Consider the following 27,517-nt stretch of genomic DNA (forward strand, 5'->3'; position numbering starts at 1 on the left):
AGAATAACAAAAAATCATAAAACCAGAAGATAACATCTTCATTCTTTAACTTAGGATTCTTAATGAGATTATTCTAAGATCATGGTGAGTATTGAACCATGATGGTGGAATAAAATGGACAGAAAATGGGTCAACAAGCAACGGATTGCTACAGTGGGGAAACTCTTTTTTTTTTTGAAATATAAAGTGGGGAAACTCTTAAACATGTGTGCTCCAAAAATCAAGGCAAAATTCATTTCGTAGAGTTTCTGTGACAGAAAAAGAGAACTTTCCGCAAAGGATTGAAATTTGATTCTTTCAAAGCGGGCTACAGTTTCTGGACGTAGTATTTGTGACATAGATATGACGCGACATAAGGAATATTATCATAAAAGAACTCACATGAATAATAAAAAATTACTTCTCATTTTTCAAAACGAAAAAAATCATTCTAAAAATCAAAATATTGAAACAGAAAAATATTTTTTATAAGAATTTAACCTAGAAAATGATAAGGCCCTGATCGGCTCTATCACGAATCTTACCATTACATGCTCTTGAGGATTAGCAGAGGTTGCAGTACAAAAAATAAAGGAAGGGACCCTCCCATAAACTGCACAAGAAAGCATATCTCAGCACCCAAAAGTGAAAAATAAAATAAGTCGTGGCGGAATTTTTATAAATTTATTTTGTGAAGAAATCTACCATGAGAACAGATGCGGCACAATCTTCGTATTATAAGGGAAGTGTGGGATCCGAACGCCCCTTTATATACATGCGCCTCATCTATTACGATAAATCTGATTCAATCAAGGACATTATTTAACTGAAAATTGTTTTCCAAAAATAATAATAATTAACTGAAAATGACATCCATCAGGAATCCACAGTAAAAATTTAAAAGTAAAAAAGATGATGCATATCCAAGAAAGAAACATAGAAAGATAAAAAGGTATAACCCCTTTTTCAATCCATTGAAGGAAAGATGTCCGAATTTTATTTAATCACAAGGTCACCTCCTCTCTCGAGCCCTAATTACAGGAAATGTAAATTGTTCTGATGGTAAAAGTAAAGTTATAAAGCAGGCTTACACAACCTTAGATTTGATAAGATCCGTTTGAACTGCTGATGAAACGGCAATATTGAAACATGCAGCATATCAGGATTTGTGATTATCTGCACTGTCGGAAAGAAACAGTAAACTTGAATACTGATATAATGGTAAAAAATAGAACTGGCACTTTTTACTTCCGAGGGATAAATCATACAAGTCTGGCATTATTCTGAATAAAGGTACGATCAAGCTCCGGCGTATCACCATCATAGACACCAAAATGTATAGTTTCACTCGAATCTTTTGTCATATCATGTAGCGCTCTGAGCTGGTCCTGAGCCAAAGCCTGTTTCAGACAAGAAAAAGTCATAGGTAACATAAATATCTATAAGATCAGCACCAAAAAAAACACTGGCCACTGGAGGTATAAGAAGAGACAGGCTGACACGAGGTGTATGTTTTCAAATTATGAACAATAATCCCTCCTGGAACTTGAGTTTAGTTCAGTGCAAACCTTCGTTGGGAAGAGATATAAAGCACAAGATGCTGCATTCCGACTCAGCTCTTCAAAAACTGGAATATTGTAGCACAGAGATTTTCCACTAGATGTTGATGTTGCAACAACTATATTTTTACCGCCAAGAGTAGCACAGACGGCATCTGCCTGCAAGTGATCTCAAGAACTATAGTACTTCTGCTGAGCAGATTTTCCAAAGAAAACCGCTAAGACACACCTGATGGCTATATAATTGAGAAATGCCGATTCCTTTAAGAGCAGATATAGTGTTGTCAGAAAGAACACTCGGAAGGTCCACATAAACTGCCTCTCTTTCTTGGAACTCTTGAATATGTGCAATCTATTGAAGATGAACAACTTGTAATGTAATGAAAATAAAAAAAATTATTCCATTACACTAGAAAAAGAAGAAACCTGGCCACGCATTCCTAAACCCTGATGTAGGTGCCCAACCATATCCAAAGGTTGTAAGGGAGTCGTGACCTGCCGTTCATAGTTTGTCACCCTCACTCTCCATGAAAAGCATAAGATAATTACTGGGGAGATTCATAAGTTCAATTAAACTCCATTACTGCAGGACTGAGGGGAAGAAACATAGAGAGAACAAAATTCACAGGAACCCCATTAAATTCAACTGATATAACTTATGCAAAAACATTGGATTATCAAAATTAAATTGGACGGCATCATCTAGAAGTCATTCATATTCCCCATAATGCAATATTAAACATCACCTGGCAAAGGCATTCGGCACTGCTGTCTGGTTCTGGTGGTTTTTTCTTCGGCACTCTAAATCTAGGTTCTTCCAAGAAGCTTTCTGAGTGCTTGAAAGTGATGATATCTTCTAGCGAGAAGGAAAATGGCTTCATACTTCCTGATGTTTTTCTTTCCTACATATTCAATCCAATGAGATTCCAGATTTGTTTTTAGCAACACAGAATGCTAAGCTGGATTAAAAAAATAGTAAGAGTTGACCATATAATATATTTTTATGGAGATTGAGGCGTATATGTAACTAGTCTTATGGGTTCTCTCTCTTCTATAAGATAGCGAACTTCCTTAATGTTACTTGACTTTGAATTTTTACTCTACATTTTGCCCATCTCTCTGGCAGGGGGTTCCTCACTCTGCCTTGGTCTCTCTCCATGGTCCATCCCTCTTTCTTCAGCTATTGTATCCATTCCAGTGGGTTACTGATAGATAAAAGTTATCAATGGACAGTTTTCGGGAACAGAATAGAGAACGAAGAACACAGAAGAACAGAATGGGAGAAGCCTGAAGTCGCTTCCTCTCCCCTCTGATCGTGGATCACTCCACAGTCAGCCTAGGTCCTGCTTGACCAATCCCAAAGTGGGAACCATCTTTCTTGAAATTCATTCATGTCTTATACTCCCGATCTGGTTGTATTTATAGGCTTGCTGCATGGGCCCCATCGTGTGCACAATCTGTTGCCAGCCTGACACAGCGTGTCTTCTTTCTTTAATAGGTTCTAGTAAGGAACCTATCAGTTAGACAATTTTGACAAGAGAGCTATGATACTTCTCTCGCTCTTCGTGAAATAAATAACAGGGAAAAGTTCAGTGAACACCTCAGACATTTTTCTCAAAGAAAGAACAAAGGACTTAGAAAAATGATCAAGAGTTGCTGTCAGCATACATGCACTGATCTGGCCACTGAAAGTAAAGCATCCTTGAAATAATCCTCCCTCTTTTCCCTTGCATATATTGATGATGCATGGGATGTCTTGATCCTATCTGGAAGTATGACCATAAAGGACGAAAAATACAAAGATGTTATTCATCGGTATTAAATAATTGTGATGAAATGAAACTGTAGGGATGACAACAATGTACAAAAAGTTACACAATTACAATTTCTCAAAGGTAGCATCTCTGGTTCCTCAGAGCAGTCTAGAATTACAATAGCCTCCATATACTTGGATAAGAACACCTTTTGATTTCCACGAATCACCACCTGCAAATGAAATTGTAGGAGCATAAAAACCATGAGGGCAGTTTAAAAAACAGGGCCAAACTACACCTATAGAGCAGCTCAGAATATGCCCTAATGTGTTTGATTATTAAATCCCTTCGAAAGTAACAATTCTCGGAGGTTTAAGGCATCTTTAAAATAATAAGTCAATATCCTTAAAATATTCATCGGCAACATCAGTTAAAAAAGGATCAAAAATTTTAAATTATGCCCTGCTCTGTGGGGAATTAGTCCCTCGGAATTTGAGGCGTCTTTGGGGATTCTCAGTCGGCTAGTTTTTCAGTAACTGTATCAGTGGGTTATGTTCTGGGCCTGACCGATTTCAATGGGGATTGAGCTTGGATCAAGAGACAGTCCAGCAGTTGGGTTCAATTCAAAAGATGCCGCATAAGAGATTATGGCTTAACAGAAGCAAGAGAACAATCTGGTATGCCGGTAGGTAGAATATTGAGTTCTAGTTTGTTTCTTTATCCGTTCCCCTACTTTGTAACATTAGATAAGCTTGCAGAACCTTCTTTATCATTCAGAACCTTTCGCTTCATGGCTTTTGGTAGCGCACCAACAGTCACGCCTTCGCACTGCTTGTATTTTGGGCAAATTACACAGATCTTGTTTGGCCCTTGACTCCAAATGTTGAAGAAAGACAAGTTCACAGGGGCATTGGATATTCAACTTGGTTTGACATATTTAAGAGCACAAATCATGGGCAAGGCGAGAGACCAGTGACATTTTCAGTAAGGTGTCCCCACCCATAGAGAGAGTATGATTGGCTTATGGACAAAAATTAGTTTCATAAGTTTGGGCCCTATTGAAATAGAGGCCTTATTAGATGTTCTGATTGTCCTGATCTGCGTTGAGCATTATTGTCTGTAAGTACCTGCTCTATCTGATTGAAGTCCATGGACAGTGCCAGAGATGGCTGTACAAATTCATGAGATGTGCATTCATCATTCATTAAAAACTTCCAGCAAATTTTCAGGCTGTGCAAGCAGGTGCTTCATCTCACCCAACTTATTCCATCATTATAGGGTTCTTGGCACTCAAAGGTAGATAATGATAAGGATAAAGATAGAGACTGGGACAAAGAGATAGAAAGAGAGCCGTCCGCTCTTGGAGATGGTTATGTTGAGGACTATCCTCTAATGTCTATGCAGAGCTGCTGCCATCAAGGTTCACTGAGATGCCCTGCTCTCCTGGCTCTGCCTTCCGATTCTTCTAATGCGCAGGACTCCTGGATTACGTGGACCACTCCCTCCTCACCTGGACTCACTTTGCCAGACCCAATCTGATGTTGCTGCAGTGCAGTCAAAGTTGCAAAAGTTTGACTTGAATTACCATATTCAGGGTACTTCAGCCCTTGAGTCCACAAGAGAATAGCTTGAATCCCCAAGCACAAGATTATTCTCTCTAGGGAAGGAGAAATGTGTTCAAGTTGTCAAGGCACCTCTGCAGCAATGGAAGAATAAGATTAATTTGGTGGAGACAGTTTGTTATCCAAGTGTGTAATGAGGAAAGTTCTCGTGGTCTCACTTCTGGGAATGATGGAAAACCGGTGATAGAAATGCTGTCTGGTATATCCTGAGACAGCTATCCACTAATCCTTATCAGTCGACAGTGAATTCTGCTCAAGGATAGCAAGGTCAAAGGAGATGAGAAGGAACTGCAATGGAGTGAATAATGTAAAACGAAAATAAGCCCAGTGGCTTCAACAGATAAGCAGAGGAAACAATGTCACTTGATATCTCACCAAGCCAAAGAGAGCAGTTCCCTCAAAAACAATATAATCCTAGGGCGATGGAAAAAATGAACAAAGAACTTCATCAATTGAGGAGCATACCTAAGGAAAGGAGGGCTAAATCTTTTAAAGAGAGATACGAGAAAGCGGCTAAGACAGAAATGCCCTCAGCGGGTGTAAGATACAATGGAGATCCTCGAAGGTTTCACCATACAGCAGGGGAGGGACAAGTTTCGCAACTCCATCTTTTCAAGTTTTTTTCAAGAAAATAGGGAAGATCTGATACAATACCGACCCTCCTTAAAGCAGACCCATATTTTGCCTTCTTTGTGTTCCTTTAAATAAGGCGCCCTCCCTTTAGGGGGGCAGCCAGCAGGAAGTATTACGAAGTTGAAGTTCCTTGGCTCTTCTCCTCTCAACCTCAAGTTCCATCTCGCCCACTACGATCCTCATCTGCATGATCATCTCTCCCTCGCCACATCTTCAGTTACGTGGTAGATCCATGACTCCTTGGTTCGATCTCTCAAAATTCCAATTCTCCTCTCTACCCCGGGAACTTCTCTCTCTCGAGCCCCCCATCATCTCTACTGTTGGACGCAAAACAGTTACAGAATTGAGACATTTATTAACAGTATTTGTGGTGTTACATCAAATACGATACAACCTGTGCAGACTGCACCAAGATCACTTAATAATGGTGATCACCTTCATGCTCTTAAAATATATGGACGTAAAATACATTAGATAAACAGAATCCATTCCTTCACACCGTTCTAAACCAATATGAAACAAGACTCTCTTTATCATGCAGGAAGCTGTGTGTCCAGGTTGTCCTCCCCTCCAAAACTACCTCAATACTGTGCAGCCATATCGCCCATAGCACCGCGAGGATCCTCATGGACGTACAGCCTCCAGTCTTCATGGACTAGCTTTCCATGCCGGAGCTGTATCAAATCCCGCCTTCCATCATACACCCAACCAGGCTGTATCGAAGCCCTTGGATATCATGAGCGTATAACTACACTTCCCAAGAATATCAGCTTTAAAGCAAAAGATAATAAAATGTTGGAGATGAACACAAAGGACAATGTAATGTCGATACTATTCCTATTATCAGATACTCACAACGATGAATGGAGCATTCTGGATATATGTCAGAAATCTGTCACGATCGCCATGGAGATCTAACAACAATCAAGAAATGGACGAGGGAGAGAGAGGAGAATAGGAGAGGTGGAAGATGTAAGATAGAAGAGAGAGCGATAGGTGGACAAACTATCAAGAACCTCCGAATCGGGAGTTCTTGCCCTCACGAAAGCAGGATACAGCTACTCGTGCCAAGAAACCGCAGGATGATCATTCATCAAAAGTCCTTCTAATGACCTTACAACGGGGTATTTATAACCCTATGATTTCAAGAATCGGTTATCTCATCAGGACTCTAACAAAATCCTCAAGATGAGAGGGTTGCCTAACAATGATAATGAGTTGAGGATGCTGGTACTGACGACCAAATAAGTATAAAAAATTAGCACCAAACGATAACTATATTCAGTACGCCAGATTAGCGCAAGGAAATCTACCTTTGGGAACAAAAAGAGAAGTTGCTCCACATCAGATATATCAAACTCATCAACCTGACTTTTGTCTGACAGTTCCAACGCTTGATTTAGGCATTTCCATTCGATGAATCTATGTTGCATGAGAAGAAAGCTGTGTGCAGCATTCAGAAAAGAAAAACATCTCACTAGTCTCTTCAACCATACAGGACAAGCGCAGCTATCCAAGCCCACGTAATTAGGATGGAACTCCTCTGAAAAAAAGCACTTTTGGCTGCGGCGATCAGATAAGCAATCTGCTAAGCCAGGAGCTGGAGAACTTTGACCCTTGTTTAAACGATCTAAGACGTAGCTGTGATTTTTCATAAAATCGCGAAGGAAAAGATAACAAGTTTCTTTCCTGACGCTTGTCGTCGCTTGAGAACAATCCTCGTTCGTATCCACATCTAGCACGTCTTGACCACGTCCAGAAACTTGAGGAATATCCGAAATTGACCTTAGATCTTCCACCATATCCATCCAGGCCGAGTCTGCAAAGCCAAAATCTTTAGCTTGGTTGTCTAGATTGGACGTTCCCGCGGTCGCATCAGACCGCCGCTCTGAGCGTTGGGATTCCCTCACTCTCTTGGCAAACGGAACCAGGACAAGGAATCCATCATCAATCAAATGGCTGCCTACAGAGTCTCCAGTTCTCAGTCGAACACCCTGCACAAATTTTTCCGAATCAGAAACCGATCTGTAAAGCAGGAGGAAATTCAATCAAAAAAAAGGGAGAAAATCGTTGTACTTTGTGGAATAACCGGAAATTCGAGTGTTCCTTCGCCGGAGGAAACGATTCCTTCAGAATTGATTGCAACACCGCAATCGTGCGCTCTGGCGCAATGCGCACGACTGTCGACGAGCCGTCGACCGAGCGAACTTCGATCGATCTCTCTTCCTCCATCCCCTGGTTTTCTCCCGCGCCACTCCCAACTGAAATACCTTCTCTCACTCGGTTTTATACCATTTTCAAACCCTACCGGCCGACCTGATGGCGGCAATTGGTCTCTTCCAAGGGACAAAACAGTCAAATTCTTTTTAACCGTCATCGGATAACGATAGAATGACGGAGAGGGATGTCTAATTGGGGTTGACTGTCGTCTTCCATCCATAGTATGTCTTCATTGTCGGCCTTATAGTGCAGGGACGCGGACGGACGGTTTTTTCTTTCCAGGACAAAAAAATCGTCCCCTCCACGAGATTGGACGAAAACCAGGGAGGAATTTCGTCCCGGGACGAATGGACGAGACGGTTTTCCAATCGTCGGACGAAAAAACCGTCCCGTCCGGAGGTCTCGGACGATGGACGATAAGGGATGGACAAAACTCCGTCAGATTCGCTTCCGACGGTTGAGATCTTGCCACGTGGCATCGCTACGTCAATTCCTTGACATTTTGTGTCAAAATCCCAGTTTTTTTTCCCACGCACAAACTGACGCTGCCCAAAAGTAATTGTACATATGTCCCTTCGCTTTCTCTCTCCTCTGTATTTCCCTTAAAACTTAGAAAAATCCATATTAAAGGTATATAAAAATTTTAAAACATGCTTTTTTCATCTGGGACAAGGGACGGGACGGTTTTTCTCCGGAGGGGACGAAACTGGCTAAGTCAGGACGCGGACTATTTTTTTCTTCAATGGATGAATCCCTGGACGGGATGGTTCGAACGAAGTTGAAATATCTGGACGATCCAGAACTATAGTCGGCCTTTCTCTTTTCTTTGTAGCCAGCGTTGGCGTAGATGTACTGTCCACAAGATGTGAGATGACTATTCCGGGGCAGATGATCAGCCCGAATATGGGTGTCCCACGATGATATCAGATATTAGTTGCTACAGTACTCATATCTGACACAGCTGTATGTTCTGATATGAGATACTGGTGTCAGATGTCAGTTTTTCTAATAGCATACATAAATTGGTAGATAATTTAAATAAACTTATCATTTTACTGGGAACATGCAAATATGTAATTAAGCCACAGGGGTTATATTTCTTGACTGCCAGAGCAGAATGAATATTTGTTAGCTGAGTTTAATCCATATTCAACTATGTCATAATGATTGAATCAAGGAGGCATGTCTAACTTTAAATTCATGATTAATTAACCGGGCCGGGCCCAAGATGGGCTCGGCTTCCCTAACACAAAAGCCCAGTAGTACTGGGTCAACACTACTGAAACATGATACATACAGCAAAGTTTAGCTTCTAGGTTTCACTTTGAAAATATTAAAATTGTTTTCTGCTTGTATGCTGCTCCATATGGGACAATGGGTCCTCCTATTTTGAAACAATAACTAACCTCGATTTCATTGGGAAATCATATATCAATAGTTAAATATCGGATATTGAATGGGCAAACACTAAACACAAATATACAAATATATGGACACATGGGATGGTTTTTATTATCCCCTGGACGGCTTTTTCATTGGCGGACAAATGTACTGAAATATTATTTTACGATATTTTTTTATCAAATTTGAATTTTTTTATTAATTTCAATGATGCACTATAGAATTTGACAATGACTATGTTATCATGTCTCATCGTCCGTCCGTCGTACAACGGAAACGGTTAAGATCCAACCCGTCGCGGTCCGCCGTCAGTGGTCCCATCGGATCCACTTGAGTCAGGCGGGGCCCACTGGTCCGTACACCACGTCACGCTGAGTCATCACCACGTGGCACGTGACGGGAATATCCGGAGAATATACCCGTTGACTCATTGACGGCCCAAAGTCAACGATCGAAGGCGGTTTCCGGGCGAGAAATTAATCGATGTCGGTTCGCGGAATAAACCAAAAAAAATAGCGCTTATTTCCCAAAATGCCCCTCGGAGGGGGGAAACCGCTATAGAACGGATGATTAGCAGAGTAATGTCGGTGTTAAGCTCGTCAATGGCGGGGATTCGAGGGGATTTTGGCGGAGGTAGGTAGAAAAATTGGAAACTGACGGAGATCGGAGACAAAATTCAGAGAATTAATGGCGGAGATCAGAGGAAAGCCAGCGAGGATGGTTTTTATTCGTTTTCTGTGGCTGCTGTCTAGGGCGAGGTTGGATTTGCTTGAGCTGCTGCTGCTGTTCTTCGCTCCGATCTGTTCTTATTTGGTTGTTTTAGGTCACTGGACGGCGCTGGTTTGGCGAACGGAGTATAAATTCGAGCCAGAGTCGTCATTATTGCAGGCGTCCTTGGCCTGCGCATCGAATCCCACTCCCCCCGCTCTGAAAAGCGCTTCGTACTTGAAGCGGAAATGGGTACTGCCTTATCCGTTCCTCTTTGGGCTTTCGATTTTTAGTTTTTTCTTCGTTTCTTCGGACGCGGATTTGATGCGCTTTTCTGTTTTTCGATGCGTTCGAAGTCGCCTGCTCTATTCAGCGTTTTTTTGGTGAATTTTCGTCGATTATCAGACGGATAATCTGGCTGTTTTCTTGATTTCTCTGCTCATCTCAACTTCAAACGTATCGTCAGACGCACTTTCGGTTCTGTTTCTTCTATTAGCTTCTTCTTCTTCCGCCTCCTCTCCGGTCTTAGCAGCTCCTGATCCGTCTTCTTAAACCTAGTCTGAAGACAATTCCTTCGTTTGCTCTCATGTCTCTTCCAGAGACCCAGACTTGTTCTTCATGGGACATGGAGGATGAATACGAGAAGCTGATCCGAAGGTTGAATCCACCCAGGTAAATAAACCCATCAATTTATTTCCATTTTATCATCCATGAATCGGCTCAATCTGTTTCCTCCTTGTTCTTTCTCATCCATCCAGGGTCGTCATAGACAACGAATCATGCGAGGACGCGACCGTCATTCAAGTAATCATCCAAAAAAACAAACACCATTTCTCAATCCCAAATCTAAGATTCTTTCTTCACCATCGCCATTTTCTGATTTTTCTCCAGGTTGACAGCGCGAACAAGCACGGAATCCTCCTCGAAGTGGTCCAAATTCTCACAGATCTCAACCTCGTCATTTCCAAGGCCTACATATCATCAGACGGCGGATGGTTCATGGACGGTAAATCAAAATCTCCTTTCCAAAACGTTCAATAGCTTCGATTCTTGGATTCTCACTTCGTTGCAACAGTGTTCAACGTCACCGACCGAGACGGCAAAAAACTAAGGGACGAGTCGACCGTCAACGCAGTCGCCCAGTTCATCCGCGAGGTAAACGAGCATTAAAAACACAAAAACTTTAGAATTTCTTGCAGCGGGTAAAGATTTTTTTTTAATTAATCGGTGCAGTCTCTGGGATCGGAATCTGGGTATCTGCGATCGGAGAGGAGATCGGTCGGGGTGGCGGAGTCGAGAGAGTACACTTCGATCGAGCTGACCGGAACGGACCGACCGGGTCTACTGTCCGAGCTATCGGCGGTGCTGAACAGCCTCAAATGCAACGTGCTGGACGCGGAGGTCTGGACCCATAACACCCGAGCCGCGGCGGTCGTTCACGTCACGGACGAGGCCACCGGCTCGGCCATCACGGACCCGGACCGGCTCGCCCAGATCAAGAACCTCCTGCGGAACGTGCTGAGGGGAAGCAGCCACAGGAGCCGGGCGGCTCGGACCGCGGTCTCGCTGGGCGCGACCCACACCGAGCGGCGGCTGCACCAGATGATGTTCGACGACCGGGACTACGAGCGGCTCGGCGAGGACGGCTCGGACCAGAAGCTCCGGCCCAGCGTCACGGTGGTCAATTGGCAGGATAAAGACTACTCCGTGGTCACCATCCGGTGCAAGGACCGGCCTAAGCTGCTCTTCGACACGGTCTGCACTCTCACCGACATGCAGTACGTCGTCTTCCACGCCAACGTCGGCGTCGAGCCCCCCGAAGCTTACCAAGTAAGCTCTGCTCTCCCCAAGTCTTGGTTCTCTTATGTTAGATTCTAGCGCTTACCAACTGTGCTAAAAGCTATATCTTATAGGAAATGTGTTACTTCTCATTTGCTGGTGGCCTATTTATAGCAACAGGCCTGTTTATAGCAACTGTGCTAAAAGCTACAGCTTATAGGAAATGGGTCACCTTTCATCTTTAGGCAGGATGTTGTTGTACTTCAACACCTCCTGACAACAGTTGTGCAGTGTTGTTGCTTTTGCAATAGGCCTGTTTATAGCAACTGTGCTAAAAGCTATGACTTATGGGAAATGGGTCACTTTTCATCTTTAGGCAGGATGTTGTACTTCAACACTCCCTGACAACACTTGCTGCTGGGCTATTTATGGCCCAGGCGTGCAGTGCTGTTGCTTTCGCAACAGGCCTGCTTATAACAACTGTGCCAAAAATTTACAGCTTATCGCAAGGGTGTTACTTTTCATCTTTAGGCAGGATGTTGTACTTCAATACTCCCTGACAACACTTGCTGCTGGCCCATTTATGGCCCAGGCGTGCAGTGTGTTGCACCTTTTGCTACAGGCCTGCTTATAACAACTGTGCTAAAAAGCTACAGCTTTTCATCTTTAAGCAGTATGTTGTAGTACTTCAACGCATTTTTCTCTTTCTGGTGTGAAGGAGTTCTACATCCGGCACGTAGACGGGTCACCAGTAAACTCCGAGGCGGAGCGCGAGCGGGTGGTACAGTGCCTCGAGGCGGCGATCCAGAGACGGGTCTCAGAGGTGAGAAAAGGCTCAGCTTATGAGAATTTCTGAGATTGGGGGTGGGTGAAGAGGTGGAGTTTTTATCTTAGGACTTGAAGCTGGAGCTATGCACCGGCGACAGGGCCGGGCTGCTGTCGGACGTGACGAGGATATTCCGGGAGAACAGCCTGACAGTCACAAGGGCGGAGGTGACGACGCGCGGCGGCAAGGCAGTGAACACGTTCTATGTCAGGGACGCAGGCGGCAGCGTCGTGGATCCAAAGACCATCGACATGGTCCGCCAGGCCATCGGCCTCACCGTGCTCAAGGTGAAGAGCCACCCGAATCACCCCAAAGCCCAGCCGTCATCATCATCGTCATCAATCTTCGGGGGCCTCTTCAAGTCCAGGTCTCTCTGCAACTTGATCCCCCTCCGCCCCAACTCTCAGTAGACAACAACAAAACCGCTCATGTACAGGAAAACCCCCATGTTTCATTTTAAGCAGAAAGACCATGTACAGGAAATCCCTTGTTTATTCCTTCCACAGGAACTCAGAGACCACCGTCGGTTATTCCAGAGACGGCAAAAGTTCAAACTACTAAGGATTTCAAGGCGTGGAGGGGAAGCCGGGGAAGAGGGGAGGCAAGTTGGGCAGCCTCGGCAAGTTGGGCAGATTGGGCAAGTTGGGCAGATTGGGCAGATTGGGCAGATTGGGCAGGTTGGGCAGAGAGGGCAAGTTGGGGAGGTTGGGCAATGGAGGGAGAGAAGGCAAGGAGAGGGAGTCGGAGGAGCTGAGCTTGGGCTCCTGGTAGCAGAGCTCGGGCTGCTGCAGAGGCTTGAAGGTGAAGAAGCCGGCGGAGAAGACGTGGAGGCCGGGCTTGCGGAGGCGCAGTCGAAGGGAAGAAGACGACGTAGCGGAGGAAGCCACGGCGCAGAAGGGCTCGCTGCTACGGACCAGCCTCACCGAGCAGCCCCGGACCGCCTCCAAATCCCGGCTAACCACCGGAGGCAGCCCGACCCGGAACCGACCCACCCGGTCCGTCCTCGCCTCCGCCTTGAACGGCCCGCACTCCACGGCCACGACCGCGTCCGCGATGAAGTGGCTGCTGCTCGAGAGCTCCTCCTGGAAGCAGGTATCGCAGTACACCGTCCCCTCCACCACTGCTCTATCCACGCCCTCCGAGCCGGCGCGCAGAACAAGAACCTGAAGAACAACAAGAACGAGAACGTAGAACCTGAACCCCATCGCGAAAGATCTCCAGAAGATGATCCGATCGGTACTCCGTCCTCGCTCATTTATAGATCTCGAGAAGAAGCTTTTACCGTGTTTCTTGCCTCCACAGATCATGCGGAACCTGAATCGGCTCCCGCTTTACAGTGCTCATTCGATCACGAGCTCGGGTTCACGAGAATTCTTGCCGAAGAAATTAGGGCATCCGCGGAGGTGGACGCTGGCGTGATCCAGGTAGCGATCCCAGAGCGGTCTGTACTTGTTCAAGGAAATCTTCAGCCAAGGCTTCATCCTCCCGCTGAAGTGAACCACGGCAGCGCTCTCGATCAGACGGCTGTCGATGTCGGGATCGAACCCTAACCCTAGAACATGCCATCTCCGATCCAGCGGCTCTGTTCTCCCGTGGAATGTCAGAAGACCGGCCGCGAGCGTCCCGTTGGATCTCCAGAGCACGCCATTGGAGTTTCGCTCTTCCCAGAATCGGTAAACCTCCGTCAGATTAGCCTTCCGCCATGCCACCAGATCGAAGACATTCATCCCGAAGGCCCACCCGCAACCCTGCGGATCGAATCTGGAGCTGATCAACGGATCTGAGAAATTCAGGTACTTGTTGTACCTGTGGAACGCCTCCAAGCAAGTCTCCACCGCACCATTAACGTTCCCGTGCAGATCCATGGAGAACAATCCGCTCAAATCCTTCTGAACCACGACGTCGTCGTCGAGGAAGACGACCTTCTTCAGCGAAGGGAACATCTCCGGAATGAAGAATCTCATCACCCTCGGCGAGGGAGACCCATTCAGGCAGGAGAATTCTTCCACGCTGCGAACCTCCACATTACAACCTTGGAAGCTGTTCATGGCGAACCAGGCCTTCATGGCGATGAAACTGGCTGAATCGGTCACGACATGGAAGGCGATATTTCTTGGATGGACAGCGTTGGAGACGGTTGAATTCACCACTACTGAGGCAGCCAGCAGATTATCAGAGAACAGGCAGAAATGGAGAAGCCCATCGTCCAAGATCTTAGTTTGGCTCTTTTGAAGTGAAGGGTTGCTGAGATAATCAACTGTGAGATTCATGGATAGGCAGTGGATGTGTTTGGGGACGGATTCAGAGACTTGTTTGCCAAATTCTGCGCTCTGCACAGTTCCAGAGTGGACTCTGGCCTCCAGGGCTTGAATGTGGTGCTTCAGAGTTACGAGGGTGGTGGCTATGTCGAAGTGGGATTCTAGGGCTTGGAGGAGCAGCTGGGCCAGCTTCGTAATCACGGGCTGGGCTTCGTCGTGGGTGATGGGTCTTTCCCGGACGGCGGCCCGAGATAGAAGCTGCTGGGAGTTTCTGATCTGTGAGCTGAGATCCATGGCGAGTGTCAGTTTTCCTTGTTCCTTAGCCAAGACCAAGTAGGCTTTGGCTAGTGTCATTTGGTCCACTAGCTGCCGGCTGAATGATGTAGCACTTGAGAGTTCTGTCGCCGGGTCGACGGCCTCGCTCTTCGGTTCCCTGCCAGATAATCTCGGCCCCTGAAATGAAAGCATGTTTATCACTGAACTCCAACAATTCTAGTGATCACTGAACTCCGAGTAATGAATGTAGACAGGGTTGTTCTGTTCTGTTCATTTGAAATGAACAAAAAATTTGCACAAAAGAACCGGACAGGGCCTTGTTCTTTGTTCTGTTCTTTAAAAAAAACGAACAAAATTTGCACATTTGCACAAGTTCGCACATTTGCACAAAACTAGAACAAAATTTGCACAAAGCGAACAAAAGAACCGCACATGGGTCTGCGCGATGTTCTGTTCGAATTCGTTTTTGTTCTGTTCGGAAAACCGAACAGAACAAACAATTAGCACAAATTTGCAAAAAAAGAACAGAATGACCACGTCTAAATTGAATGATGATGAAGAAGGATAAAGGAAACATGGGGAGACAGATGAATTTAATGAGCTGCTCGGGTTCTCTTTGGGGAGTACCATGAAAGGTTTTGATTTCCTTTGGGATTTGATCTACAGATGAAACTTGGATGGCAAGAGTAAGTGATGATGAAAGATAAAGAAGGATGCGAAAAAATATGGGGAGAGACAGATGAATTTAATCAGCAGCTACGGTCCTCTAAGGGAAGTATCATGAAAGGTTTTGATTTCCTTTTGGGATTTGATCTATAGATGGAACTCGGATGGCATGAGTAAGCGGTGATGAAAGATAGAGAAGGATAAGAGAAAATATGGGGAGACAGTTGAATTTGATGAGCGGCTCAGGTTCTTTAAGGGGAATATCCAGAAAGGTTTTGATTTCCTTGGAGATTTGATCTATGCAGTGAATTTGGAGGACAGAGTAAGTGGTGATGAAAGATAAAGAAGGATAAGAGAAAATACGGGGAGACAGAGTTGAATTTGATGTGCGGCTCAGGCTCTTCAAGGGGAATATCATGGAAGGTTTTGATTTCCTTGGGGATTTGATCTATATAGATGGAACTTGGATGACAGTGTAACTGTGTTATTTCTATATTTACTTCTACTTCTCTATATTTCTCTACATCAGTATATAAATATCTACAGGTGTCCATTTAAGGGAACATCATGAAAGGTTTTGGTCTATACTTTGAACAATGATGGCAGGGAAAGTGGACATCAAAATGGTAATTAATTCTATTTCTCTCTCTTTCCCTACCTGGACATGCGATTCCTAAAAGTTCCGATTAACCATTCCTGATGCGATGAGCTTTGGGATTAAAATTGAGAAATTCATGATTGGCCAGGAAATGTCATCTCGCAAGCCCGTTTACCACTGGTGGGCGTGGAAAATCATGAAAAAAGCTTAAAACGACTTGCCCAAAATCTCACTACTTCAGCTATTTATAAAAAAAATGAGGTCGCCACAGAGAAAGATGAGCACGAGATACCTAACCTAAATACCAACTGTTATTCCTCCAAACAGAACGTCAGATGCATATGCTCGTGATTAAAGACGAAAGAATGCACCAGCAAACTTAGCATGACACCACAACAACTCAGAATGAGAAAGGTAAACGAATTCAGATCAGGAATTCCTTCGACTTACCGGCAGAGAATCCTCCCAATGGATGCGGATCACAAAAATCACTGCGATCAAGATAGCGAAAATCAGAAGGAGACGCCAGATCCAAGCCGTCAGCCCCCTTCTTGCCGGGCGCCGGAACTCGGCCCCCTTGCGACGCATATTTGGGACCGATTCAAACCCCGAATCAGCCCCAAAACCCTTTGCTCATCCAAAACGATCTTCTCTCATTCCCTACTCCAGATCCAGCGTCGGCAGCAAAATCATCAGTCGACCAGAAGATCTGACTTCTCGGATAATGCTAGAAGAAGAAGAATCGCCCCTCAGTCTTCCTCCCACCACGCACGGGGAAGGAAGAAGATCGGACCACGCCTGTTCTGTGCATCAGCAGCGAAATTATGTATCTGCAGTAGTAGGTATTCCATTGTCAAGTATATTATCGTGTTCGTACGTTATATTGATACCATTTTAGTATACAGTCGATGATTATGTCAGCATGATGATACTCGTAATATTATCCTTACATTGAGGATATAATATCATTTTTTATAGGAGATCCATAGAAAGAAAAAAATAGTTTGGAAAGTAGCCCTTAATATTGTTGTCGCTATAAGAGAGTTTTTAAGTAAGAATTATAGTTGTCCTATCACGTTTAGAATTTAAATAGGTTAATATTCGAGGAATGAAATTGTATGAAAATGATTCTCTTGTCAAATTACTCAAAACTATCAAAATGGTTATAGGAGATTAATTAATAAAAGATCTATTCAATCCAATTAATTGCATAAGTTTCCGTCCGGTCATGTGCTAACCTACTCTTCATGCCTGAGATTGATACAGAAGAGTATGTTCAGCTCTCTCTTAGAACCCTTACTGTCATCTTTTACCATGCATATATAATCCTTCATCCACCTGACAATCTCAGATGACTGAGGTTGTGGTTTACCATCAAACCCTAATCGGTTATTCTAGGAATCATTTATGGGAAAATCATCAGAAACCATCTTTTTCTGATAATTCAACTACATTATCAAGTTATATAATTACATCTTGCTTGACCCAGTGTCCTTTAATACTAAAGGCAGATGATCTCATCTTGACTGTACAATCACTTTTGTGGACTTGTTGGTGCATTCGAGCTAGGACATAACGGAATCCCTTAAATAGAGACTCATATCTATCCATAATGCTTATTTGGTGTCTCATGTCTAAGGATCAATATAATGAATTAACCTATCCATCCCCAACCTGGAAATGAATTAACCTGATTGACTCTAAGTATAAGACCACTCAAGGATTGGTACAAACCAATTTAATGAATTATTTCCCCAAAGAGCACCTACTAAATGTCATTAATGTCTCCACACTTATACCTTATAGATCCGACATATTTATCGTATGATTGGACAATATATTATTATTATTTCTATATATTTTGATGTCATTCTTGACTATCATTTAAATAGGAATGTTTATAACACATATAAAGATATGATTAGTGATTTAAGCATAGTTCTCTTGCTCATGACAGGTACTAATGAGCTTATATTTGACGCATCACAGGTGCATCATATTGAATATATGAATTGTACCAATGAATATTGGACAAGGCATTGAATGTGCAATTAGCTTGCAAGCCACATATATTTTTAACATTTGGGATGGTAGATTAAGTTCTGAATCATAGACGTGCTCTAAGTTATGTTGGGACCGTCGGGGGAATTAAAGATCATAAGTACATAATATCTTTTGATAAGTAGGTTCCGTGGAAAAATTGATTAAATTATGTTTATTTTTTGGAATGTATACCTTAGATAAACACCATCTAGGTTGGCAACTCCTCATCAAACGATTTCTACCATATTAAAATAATTCATATATATCCGTTAGATATAGTAAACAAATTTAGTCAATAAAGAGTTATTGAAATAATAGAGTTATTATGGTCACACACAAAGACTCGTACTTGGTCTTAGATCATCAAACAAATAACGTTCATTCGACCTTGTCATTTATACAAGTATTAAGTCATAAGTGAGGGCGACCGTGCAAGTTTCTACTTGGGGCCAAGCTTATTATCCATTCCCCTTGAGTGCCTCTCCTCCTAGTGTGACATGAGTTTTTGAGATTATCCTCACAAAAACTGGGGAGCTGTTATCAAAAAAAGTAAGAGAGATTTGTTATGTCAAGGATCACATGCATATGTCTAGACGTCAGCATCTTCTCATTGAAACAACCTTTTCAGGTAACTATATGATAATAACTTGATTTTATGCTAGGTGTTATGATCATGGACTATGTCGATTTACAAATTCAAATATTGAATCTGGTTTATGTATTTACTACATTATGTGATTTATTTTTATCTGGTGATCATGGCATGACCCAACAAAAACATGCATCAAAGTGATTATACTGCTTCAGTGAACATTGAACAATATACAGAACAAGTGATTGGGTTCTAGTCTCAAATCCCAAAATAATGTTCTTTTAAAAGTATAAAGAAAAGAAAGTAACTACCTTGGTGGCTGAAAAATAACCTGAAGAATTAATATGGTGTCCAAATCATGATCCAATTATCCAAATGAAGATTGAATGATTGAAAGTGTATTTTTTTAATAAAAATTGAGTTTGTATTGAGTACGTACTGACATTGTGCATGACACGAAGCTGTAATTGGAACAATGGTAGTGTTTTAAGTGTTGGAAATACTTGTTGGGTTCTAGAGGCCTATATATGGATGAATAAATAGAAATGATTTGCAGCGGAAGACTTGAACGAATCGAACGACATCAACAAAAACCATAGAAACAAGTACCTTTACACGGATCGCATCCGTGATTTCTTGGATCCTAGAGTAAGACGAGTCGAGCTGCTCACATGTGCAGCCTTTAGACGTATCCACACGATCCTCGGCACGTCAAATATCCTCCTCCTCCTTGACGAGCCCCGTTCTACCTCCACCATAGTTGTTACGCTGTTTCGATCGCATCAGGCATGGAGAGGGGTGTGGGGAGAGTGGAGAAGAAGGAGAAGGCCCTTGAAAAATTCTGGCCCGGGTGAATTTTGTTTAGGGCCTTACCCTATCTATACTAAGTGGGTATTTTTCATAAAACCCCCCAAAGCTTAAGTATATCTTTCGACGTCCAAAAGACCATTTACGTCTAGGCCCGTGTATTAGTCTAGTTAACGACTCCAGTAGCCCAATAACCTTTATTGGCCTTATAAATTAATTAACTATATCTTCATATAGATCAATTAACATCAGATCGATTTAACCCAATCGATAGGTCAAGTCTTCAACACGTGGGGTGTCAAGCTACACCTCGTGTTCTAGAAGATACAAAGGAGTGTGTATCGACTCACTCATGGAACCTGTTCATCATCGGTTACCGTGTATGTATAATTCCTCATCCACTTGACGCTCCTTTGGACGACTTAGGGTATGGCGAACTGTCAAACCCTAATCGATCATCCGAGTTAATACTGATGCATTCGGAAATCATCGGAGAACTCTTCTTCGATATTTCATTGCGTCGTTGGCCAAGGACTTCATTGCGTCGTCTTCCTTGACCTGTCACCTCTTATATCGAGGGTGGACGATCCCATCTTGACCACTCAATCGCCTTTGTAAACTTCTTGATGCACCCGAACTAAGACCGTTTAGAATCCCATGATTAGAGACTCGTTGGTCATAGTCAAAGTAACAACCATCCATCCACAAGACATCTTCGGTGTCTCAAGTCTAAGGACTACTTACACAATTGTGACATGAATCAACCTGATCAACAGTTTGGTAAAATACCATTCAGGGATTCGTACGGATCAATTTAGTGAACTCTTTTCGCTAAAGAGTACCCACTATCTATCCTTAGTGTCTCCACACTAATGGCTACGAGACCGACCATACTTGTCATATGAGTGAGGCTAGATAGTGCTATTCTATTCGGGTACTTTGATGTCCTTCTCGCATATCCTTTGAATTGGAATGTTTATAACACATGCTTAAAGACTACTAATCTCCGTATTACGATCTCATCATAATTCACTAAGTCCAATCATGTATTCATGGACTTCATTATATGCATCACATGTGTACTATAATGAATATGTTCTATTAATGAACATGGAACGAGATGTGGAGTGTGTGATTGGCTTGCCGGCCACATATATTTCCACATATGGGAGAGACATCTTAGGGTTTTTAAAGACCTATGTGTTAAGAACTATGTTTTCTCACTCCTCATTTTTTGTGCTTCCTTCATCATTATCTAGATGTATTAATAAACTTTACGCAAGTCAAAAGGTGTTTGAAGTTCTATTTGGTGAATCATTTCTATTAATGTATTGTTTACTTGACAAATTTAAAGATCTAGAACTCGAAGAAAGATACAAACCAAGGTGAGTGAGTTAGCTCATATGCATGTCTAATCTTGTATCATGAACCCTCTAAAACACCAAAAGCATCTCCTCGTGTCACTCTACTTTTTTAAATTCATAATCCATCTCTTACTATTTTTCTCTCTTCATTAATTTTGCTTCACCAACCCTTTTTTGAAACCAACCTTTCCTCATTCCTCTAGCTTCTCTCCTCTACACTTCTATCTCCTAGTCAGCATCCTCCACTCTCTAAGCTTAACCAACTTAGTAGTCAACCCTCCTGCTCTCCAAGGTCTTGATGAATATTATGTGGCAGTCAAGTCAAATCACACGACTATGTTTTATTTCAGTTCATTGAATAAAATTTTACTTCATTATTATTCCAGTTATATATCTATAATGAAATGTATGAATACATGCAATTAACTAGTTAATTATGATGAGATCATAATATAGTGAGCTAGTTAATTATGATTGATAGTCAAGACGAATACCAAATTATCCATGTAGAACAGAGCTATCTGATCTCATTTATATGATAATCATGTTTTTTCATGGGGTTGTTAGAGTGAATACACTAAGGGCATAGAGTGGGTACTCTTTGGAGAAAGATTTCACTAAATTGGTTCGAAGAATCACGTAATGGTATTATATCTAAACATTAATCAGGTTGATTCATGTCACAGTTGTATATGCGATCCACTAATTAAAGACACCAAGGACATCTCATAGATGGTCAACTATGTTTAGACTATGACTTACGAGTCCCTAATGATAGAATCAAACAAGTTGTAGTCTGGACGTAGGAAGAAGCCCACTGAGATGTTTTAGTGATTAAGATGTGATCATCCACCCTCGCTATAAGAGGAGATTGACTCATTAACGCATTTTAGTAGGTTAATATGACCATATTTATGTGTTTATTTGTATTAAAGTAATTATATATGTGTGTTATCAAGCCTAAAATGATTCAATTCTTTTTTTCAATGTTATTTTGAATTGAATGAAATTTAAGTATTTTTAATGATTTTTTTGATACCAAATTCTGAATGAACATCAAATTTTGAGTTGGAATACATTATTTTATGTTTTTATTTGGCATTATATTTGAAGTTATATTATTTTTAAATTCAAAAAATATATTTTAAACACTTTTATGAATTAATATCTATTTGTGGAATTATTTAATGTCTCTTTGAATTTTCTTAAATCGTAGGAGAGAGAATCAGAGGGATGAGAATGATCTAAATTCAAATTGCAATATATAACAATCCAAAAGGATTTTTGTGTTAAAAGGAACTTCCTTTTTCTCACTTATTTTTATCTAAACATTTGGATCTCCAAAATAGAGCCTCAGATTTTTCTAAAAACTATCTTTGAACTCACTTCCTCATAAAGGGGTTTTGAAGCTCCATCAATGTGTTCTTGGTATTTTGAGTGATTGGGAAGATGAACATAGAAGTGAAGAGGCTGATCTGCTTGAGGAAAACAACTTGATCCCCGTGTAACATAGGGATCTAAGGTTAGTCTCTTGCCTTACATTGGTTTCACTCCTTCATATATCTGTAGTTATATCTCCATAATTATTTCCATCATCATCTCATTCTCACCACCATCTTCCAATATCTAAGGCAAATCGAATCTTGAGCTCGATTCATCACTTTTTTTCCATATAAAAACCCAAAATCTCCTAGCCATCATCCTCTTCTCCATCTCACAACCACCCATCCATTCTTCCATTACATTAGTTAGATGATTATCATTTCTTCTTCCACCATTCTATTTCACTATCATCCTTACATATCTACTCACATCCGTTCACCCATTTCATCATCATATCTTTGTCTTCATCTCTTACATCCATCATCACTTCACATATTCAACTATCTCACACTCTCATTTCCATATGATTTATCAATATCCTCCTACCTATTTCTCATATTATTATTGATATTATCCTTGTTAAATAGGAATTACCACCCTCTCACCATCTATCACGCGATCCAATCTAGAGCGAAGAACAATTCTCGGATTGAATGCATACTGGCCTCAACGCTTGGGCAGGAATGTCGAACATCCATTGCTTGTGCATCAAAAGTCTGTTTACACAATTTTTGGTTGCTTGGAGATTAGGGAGAAAGGGTGTGGCTAGACCCTTAGAATCAATGGGACACTGTATTGTAATGAATATTACATGGGAGAAGACCAAGAATGATACCAACCTAACAAAATGGGTGAAACATGCGGTGTTGGATAGTGTTGCTCTTGCGCCTTGAGGCCCACATCCCCGCCTGCAGCCTACAGACACTACTACTACAAGCGTGATCCCTGGTTGGGCGCCGAGTGCATGTGGGTCATGGCTCGCAGTGCATCTGCTAGTCGGTTGTACCATCCGTCCTAATGCTCTCAGTGCCGCAACCTTGTGCTCATTTCAAGCCTCGATGCTCCATGCAACACCATCACCTGCACTGACACATCTACCGCTCAAGCCACATTGGAGTTACCATGCTCAGCCCCAAGTATTGGATATGCGTGTTGCAGCACTACCCGCAACCGTCTCGACGCTCTGTGCGCTCTCTACGGTATGCCTTAGTCTCATGGCAAAATATCTCCTGCCCTACACCCTTCGCGCACAACGAGCGACCTACACGCATAGCTGTTTCAGAATTCACGTGCGTGGTGCTAGGCGTCTGCGTGCTCATGTGCCTGCGCCCTACAGTTTATCTTGCACGCACGATGGGGAGTGCATGTGCGCGTGCGTCCTCGACAGCCAGCCTGTGAACACAACCATAGCTTGCATCCACAACCAGCCCTAATCTGTCGCACTTGCATGCCAATGAGCATGAGCACCAGTAATGGTCAAGCGTTAGATTTACAAATCATGGTCGGGCGTCACCACCCACAATGCATGGAATGTCCATGATACAAACTCAATCTCCCCTTAGGAGTCCAAGTATGCAGGCATGTCCTCAAAAATTAGCATGTAGGTCTCTATGTAAGAATGCCTCCTACTTTGGGCCCCTTACATCGCCTCATATTCATCACTAAAAAATCTCCTATTTTATATTGTATATCATCTCATATCTCTTTGATAAGCCAAAAATAGGGGTAAAAACTATGCAATTTTTAGCCCTTGTCGTTGTGGATTTTGGCTTATGCAATAAAATTTATAAGAACTCCACTTAAGACGTATAGTGATAAGTATGAGTGTCGTCCAAGGGAGGCAAGTAGGAATTTCAATTTGATTTTATTTTTGGTGTTTTAGATCCTAATTAGAGTGAATTTGATCTTCAATGAGGATCAAGTCACCCTAATTAGGTGAGAATTTAGAGAGGGGGGTAGAAGAGATGAGATGAAAAGAAGAAATGTGGGCTCTAGATTGAATTAATTCATCCAATTGGATGGATCAAAGAATTCAATTAGAGAGGTTGGAAGAAATTTTTGATTTAAGTTTTCGTTGGTTTTGAGAATTTGCTAAATCAGAAATAAAAAGGGAAATCTTAATCTCCTAAGAATTAAAACTAAATTTTTTAGAGCTTTCTTTTGGAATGCAATTGAATGCCAAGGTAAATCCCTCAATTTCTCCTCTCAATCCTAATGAGGGCTTGTACATGCCGCTCAAGCCAAGCGATTTAGAAGTTCAGATCAGAATAGAGATAAAGAAACAAACAACTTAACCTAATTCATTCAAAATGCATAAAAGTTCAAATACAATGAAGGAAAAAAAAGTACCAGATAACTTGATCCAAGCTAGAGCTCCTCCCTGTCTTACAGCTGTGATAGAGCACCATCCAGAATGAGCTCCCCCTCTCGAAATTTAGCTTTTATACTTAGGTTATATGGTAAAAATCATCATTTTACCCCCGTTTAGTAATTAATATTTATCTATCAATGTAGGATAGATCTTAATGATCCAACCATACAGATAGAAATAGGGGATCAAGACGAACAAATCCATAAAAAAATCATCTCAATCGGACTTCAGGATCAAAAGTTATTAATAAATCAATTTTAAACCAATTTAATCCATTGGATTTAAAATTGATTTATTTATTAGTTTCGTTTTTAAACACGCAATGACGTGTCGCTCTCTCATTGGCTGGCGCATTTTGAATCCTCCTTTTTGTAGAAAAGTCCTTAAAAAGCCTGGAATTGCTTTTGGACGCCGCCCAAAAGTAATTGTGTATATGCCCCTGACGCACTCTCTCTCCTCCGATTTCTCCTAAAACATTAAAAATATATATTAAAAATTGCAATAAAATCCTGTAAAATTTTAAATTGGATCTTTACGCCTGCAGTGGCGACCGAGAGCTGTTTTCAGGGTCTTTTTGCACCGAAAGTTCGCAAAAAGGCCCTTGAAAGTTTGAAAATAATAAAAATACTTCTTTTTCTATTATAAATATACTTTTTTTCCTTGAAATAAATACATTTCATCTTCAAATAAATCTCAGAAATATCCTAAAAATTCGTAAAAAAGTCTAGAAAATTCACTGATTCATTCCCATGCTGATAAATGTCGAAATAAAATATCAAATATGCCATTTTCATTCAAAAATAATTATTTCAAGCTTCAATAAATCCTTTAAAATTCATAGAATTAGCAGAAAATTAGGAAAAAATCAGAAATCACTAGAAAACACTATTTTCATGTAAATATATGATAACAATCCCATTTTATGCTCTTTAAATGCATAAAATCATGCTAATAACATGAAATAAAGACAGAAATTAGGGTGTTATCACTCTTGAATTATCATTTAAAGAGTATTTAAACCCTAGTATCCGTTCCCTGTGGTGACGACCCTTGCTCACCACTAACTACTCAAAATATTTTATAAGTAAAGCTTTATAAAGATTATTGATCACACTCAATTTCATAACGATATAATTTTACCCCTCATTTTGATTTCATCAATGGCCATGATAGAGAGGATATTGGAGAAGACATTCTCTCATGATCACTGTTATGCATCAACACTAATCGAATGATGTATTAGGGTTTGGTGATCAACCATACCCTAAGTCGTTAGGGAGTCTCGCACATATGAAATATTATAAATATACAATAAATTAACTGATGACGGTAAAGGTTCCATGAGAGAGTTCGAACACTACTCGATGCTTCTTGAGCATGAGGTGTAGCTTGGCACCCAAGGGGCTGGAAACTGAACCTATTGATTCAGTTAAATTAATGCTTAGTCAATTAATATAAATGTTGATATAGTTAATTAATAAGGTTGGCTAATATTTGTTATTGGGCCACTGAAGTTATTAACTAGAAATATATATGGGCCTAAGATCTTCAGGGCATTGGTAAACTTATTTTACTCTATGGGTTTTTTGTGAAAAAATATAAATAAAATATAAATAGGGGATGAGCACCCATTTTGGGCACCCATGCTAGCCAGAAGAAGGGAGGTTATTTTTGTTTTTGAGTTCTTCTCCACTCATCCAAGAAGAGAGTCTCCATGGTGAAAAGGTTTACAAGGTTTTCAAGAAGATTTAAAGAAGAAGAAGTGGAGATCCAAGGGCAACTTGATAGCATAGATACTTATAGAGTTCGGGCACGTGAATGACTGCAAATCAATCACAATGTGAGAAAGTCAAGGGTAGAACAAGTTATGCACAAGGTACATGTGATGTATTATGTTTTATATATTGATTTAGAATTGATCAAAGTTTCTGTCACATGTAAAATAGTTTTCTATCATTCAATCAAGGCACCAGAACCCAACATGTCTAACCTCTTCTAATTTTTCACCTAATTATTACCCAAAATTTTAAACTTATAAATACTATTGCATATTTATTTTAGTACAAGGATCATACAAAAACCCTCAAAATGGTATAATCCATTTTCATACTTAAAATTACACAAAAAATAACAAAATTTGGTTTAAAAACTGTGTTTAGCCTAGGACTCATTGATATGGAAATTTCACACTTTTATTGAAATCGATTTTATAAATTTAATTGGTTAGTTATTTTAAGCCTCAATGAAGTAAGTTAGATTCCAACCAATCACTTGTCAAAACTAAAAAAATCTCAATATTTTTTATCAGTTTTTTGTTCTAGCACTAAACATCACCAACTTGTTCCTCTAGGACCAAGATATTTTTTTCTTCATTCATTGAAGATTCTCATTCAAGGTTCGCAATCAATCTATTTTAGATTTTTTTTCTGGTATTTTTGAAAAAGAGGGAGTACACAGAGAAAGAGAAGGAAAAAAATATATGTAATCCTCTATATAATTCATTATCAATCAACAAATGACATGTTACCAAAATTGGAAGTGGTCGGACATATATTCTATCTTATCAGAGTATCAAGTCAATCCCATAGCCGACTATCAAGTCAAGTTGTGTTGGCCAATGGTAGTCTAATCCTTTGAGGGCTTAAGTCAATAAACACTAACTCAAGTGATGCAAAATG

The 27,517-nt window shown here is 41.3% G+C and overlaps 4 protein-coding genes across 7 annotated transcripts in view; 1 reads left to right on the forward strand and 3 right to left on the reverse strand.

Annotated features, from left to right (window-relative positions):
- LOC144702082 (UBQ, helicase-c and DEAD-like helicase domain-containing protein) overlaps nt 1-8,773 on the reverse strand; it is a 67,406-nt gene extending 58,633 nt beyond the window's left edge. For both annotated transcript variants that reach the window (XM_078573956.1, XM_078573955.1), the window contains exons 1-12: nt 7,624-8,773; nt 6,861-7,541; nt 3,422-3,524; nt 3,207-3,304; nt 2,285-2,440; nt 1,965-2,033; nt 1,768-1,890; nt 1,548-1,697; nt 1,248-1,379; nt 1,076-1,155; nt 685-779; nt 525-592 (exon numbers count right to left, since the gene is read on the reverse strand). In XM_078573956.1, coding sequence (XP_078430082.1) covers nt 525-592; nt 685-779; nt 1,076-1,155; nt 1,248-1,379; nt 1,548-1,697; nt 1,768-1,890; nt 1,965-2,033; nt 2,285-2,440; nt 3,207-3,304; nt 3,422-3,524; nt 6,861-7,541; nt 7,624-7,779 — 1,911 coding nt within the window. In that variant the 5' untranslated portion in view covers nt 7,780-8,773. The remainder of the gene's footprint in view (nt 1-524; nt 593-684; nt 780-1,075; nt 1,156-1,247; nt 1,380-1,547; nt 1,698-1,767; nt 1,891-1,964; nt 2,034-2,284; nt 2,441-3,206; nt 3,305-3,421; nt 3,525-6,860; nt 7,542-7,623) is intronic.
- Nucleotides 8,774-9,771: 998 nt separating this feature from the next.
- Nucleotides 9,772-13,120, forward strand: ACR4 (ACT domain repeat 4). Of its 2 annotated transcripts, XM_078573959.1 has the most exons (10): nt 9,772-9,926; nt 9,992-10,128; nt 10,476-10,548; nt 10,635-10,680; nt 10,768-10,882; nt 10,952-11,031; nt 11,110-11,706; nt 12,374-12,478; nt 12,550-12,848; nt 12,988-13,120. In XM_078573959.1, exons 2-10 carry the CDS (start codon nt 10,125-10,127, stop codon nt 13,040-13,042), a joined length of 1,374 nt encoding a protein of 457 aa, XP_078430085.1. In that variant the 5' UTR covers nt 9,772-9,926; nt 9,992-10,124; the 3' UTR covers nt 13,043-13,120. The 2 variants fall into 2 exon arrangements, with proteins under 2 accessions (XP_078430085.1, XP_078430084.1); XM_078573958.1 differs by lacking the exons at nt 9,772-9,926; nt 9,992-10,128 and having other exon boundaries at nt 10,463-10,548.
- On the reverse strand, nt 12,913-13,806 carry LOC144702086 (uncharacterized). The gene has a single exon (XM_078573960.1). It carries the CDS (start codon nt 13,786-13,788, stop codon nt 13,048-13,050), a length of 741 nt encoding a protein of 246 aa, XP_078430086.1. The 5' UTR covers nt 13,789-13,806; the 3' UTR covers nt 12,913-13,047.
- On the reverse strand, nt 13,504-17,135 carry LOC144702084 (hexosyltransferase GAUT11-like). Of its 2 annotated transcripts, XR_013581180.1 has the most exons (3): nt 16,730-17,135; nt 13,764-15,192; nt 13,504-13,644 (listed from the first exon to the last, which is right to left on the reverse strand). XR_013581180.1 is itself a non-coding variant. In XM_078573957.1 (2 exons), exons 1-2 carry the CDS (start codon nt 16,865-16,867, stop codon nt 13,822-13,824), a joined length of 1,509 nt encoding a protein of 502 aa, XP_078430083.1. In that variant the 5' UTR covers nt 16,868-17,134; the 3' UTR covers nt 13,749-13,821. The 2 variants fall into 2 exon arrangements, 1 of the variants encoding a protein (XP_078430083.1); XM_078573957.1 differs by lacking the exon at nt 13,504-13,644 and having other exon boundaries at nt 13,749-15,192; nt 16,730-17,134.
- Nucleotides 17,136-27,517: the final 10,382 nt, after the last annotated feature.

This window comes from Wolffia australiana, chromosome 4, assembly GCF_029677425.1.
Source record: "Wolffia australiana isolate 7733 chromosome 4, ASM2967742v1".
Classification (NCBI taxonomy): domain Eukaryota; kingdom Viridiplantae; phylum Streptophyta; class Magnoliopsida; order Alismatales; family Araceae; genus Wolffia; species Wolffia australiana.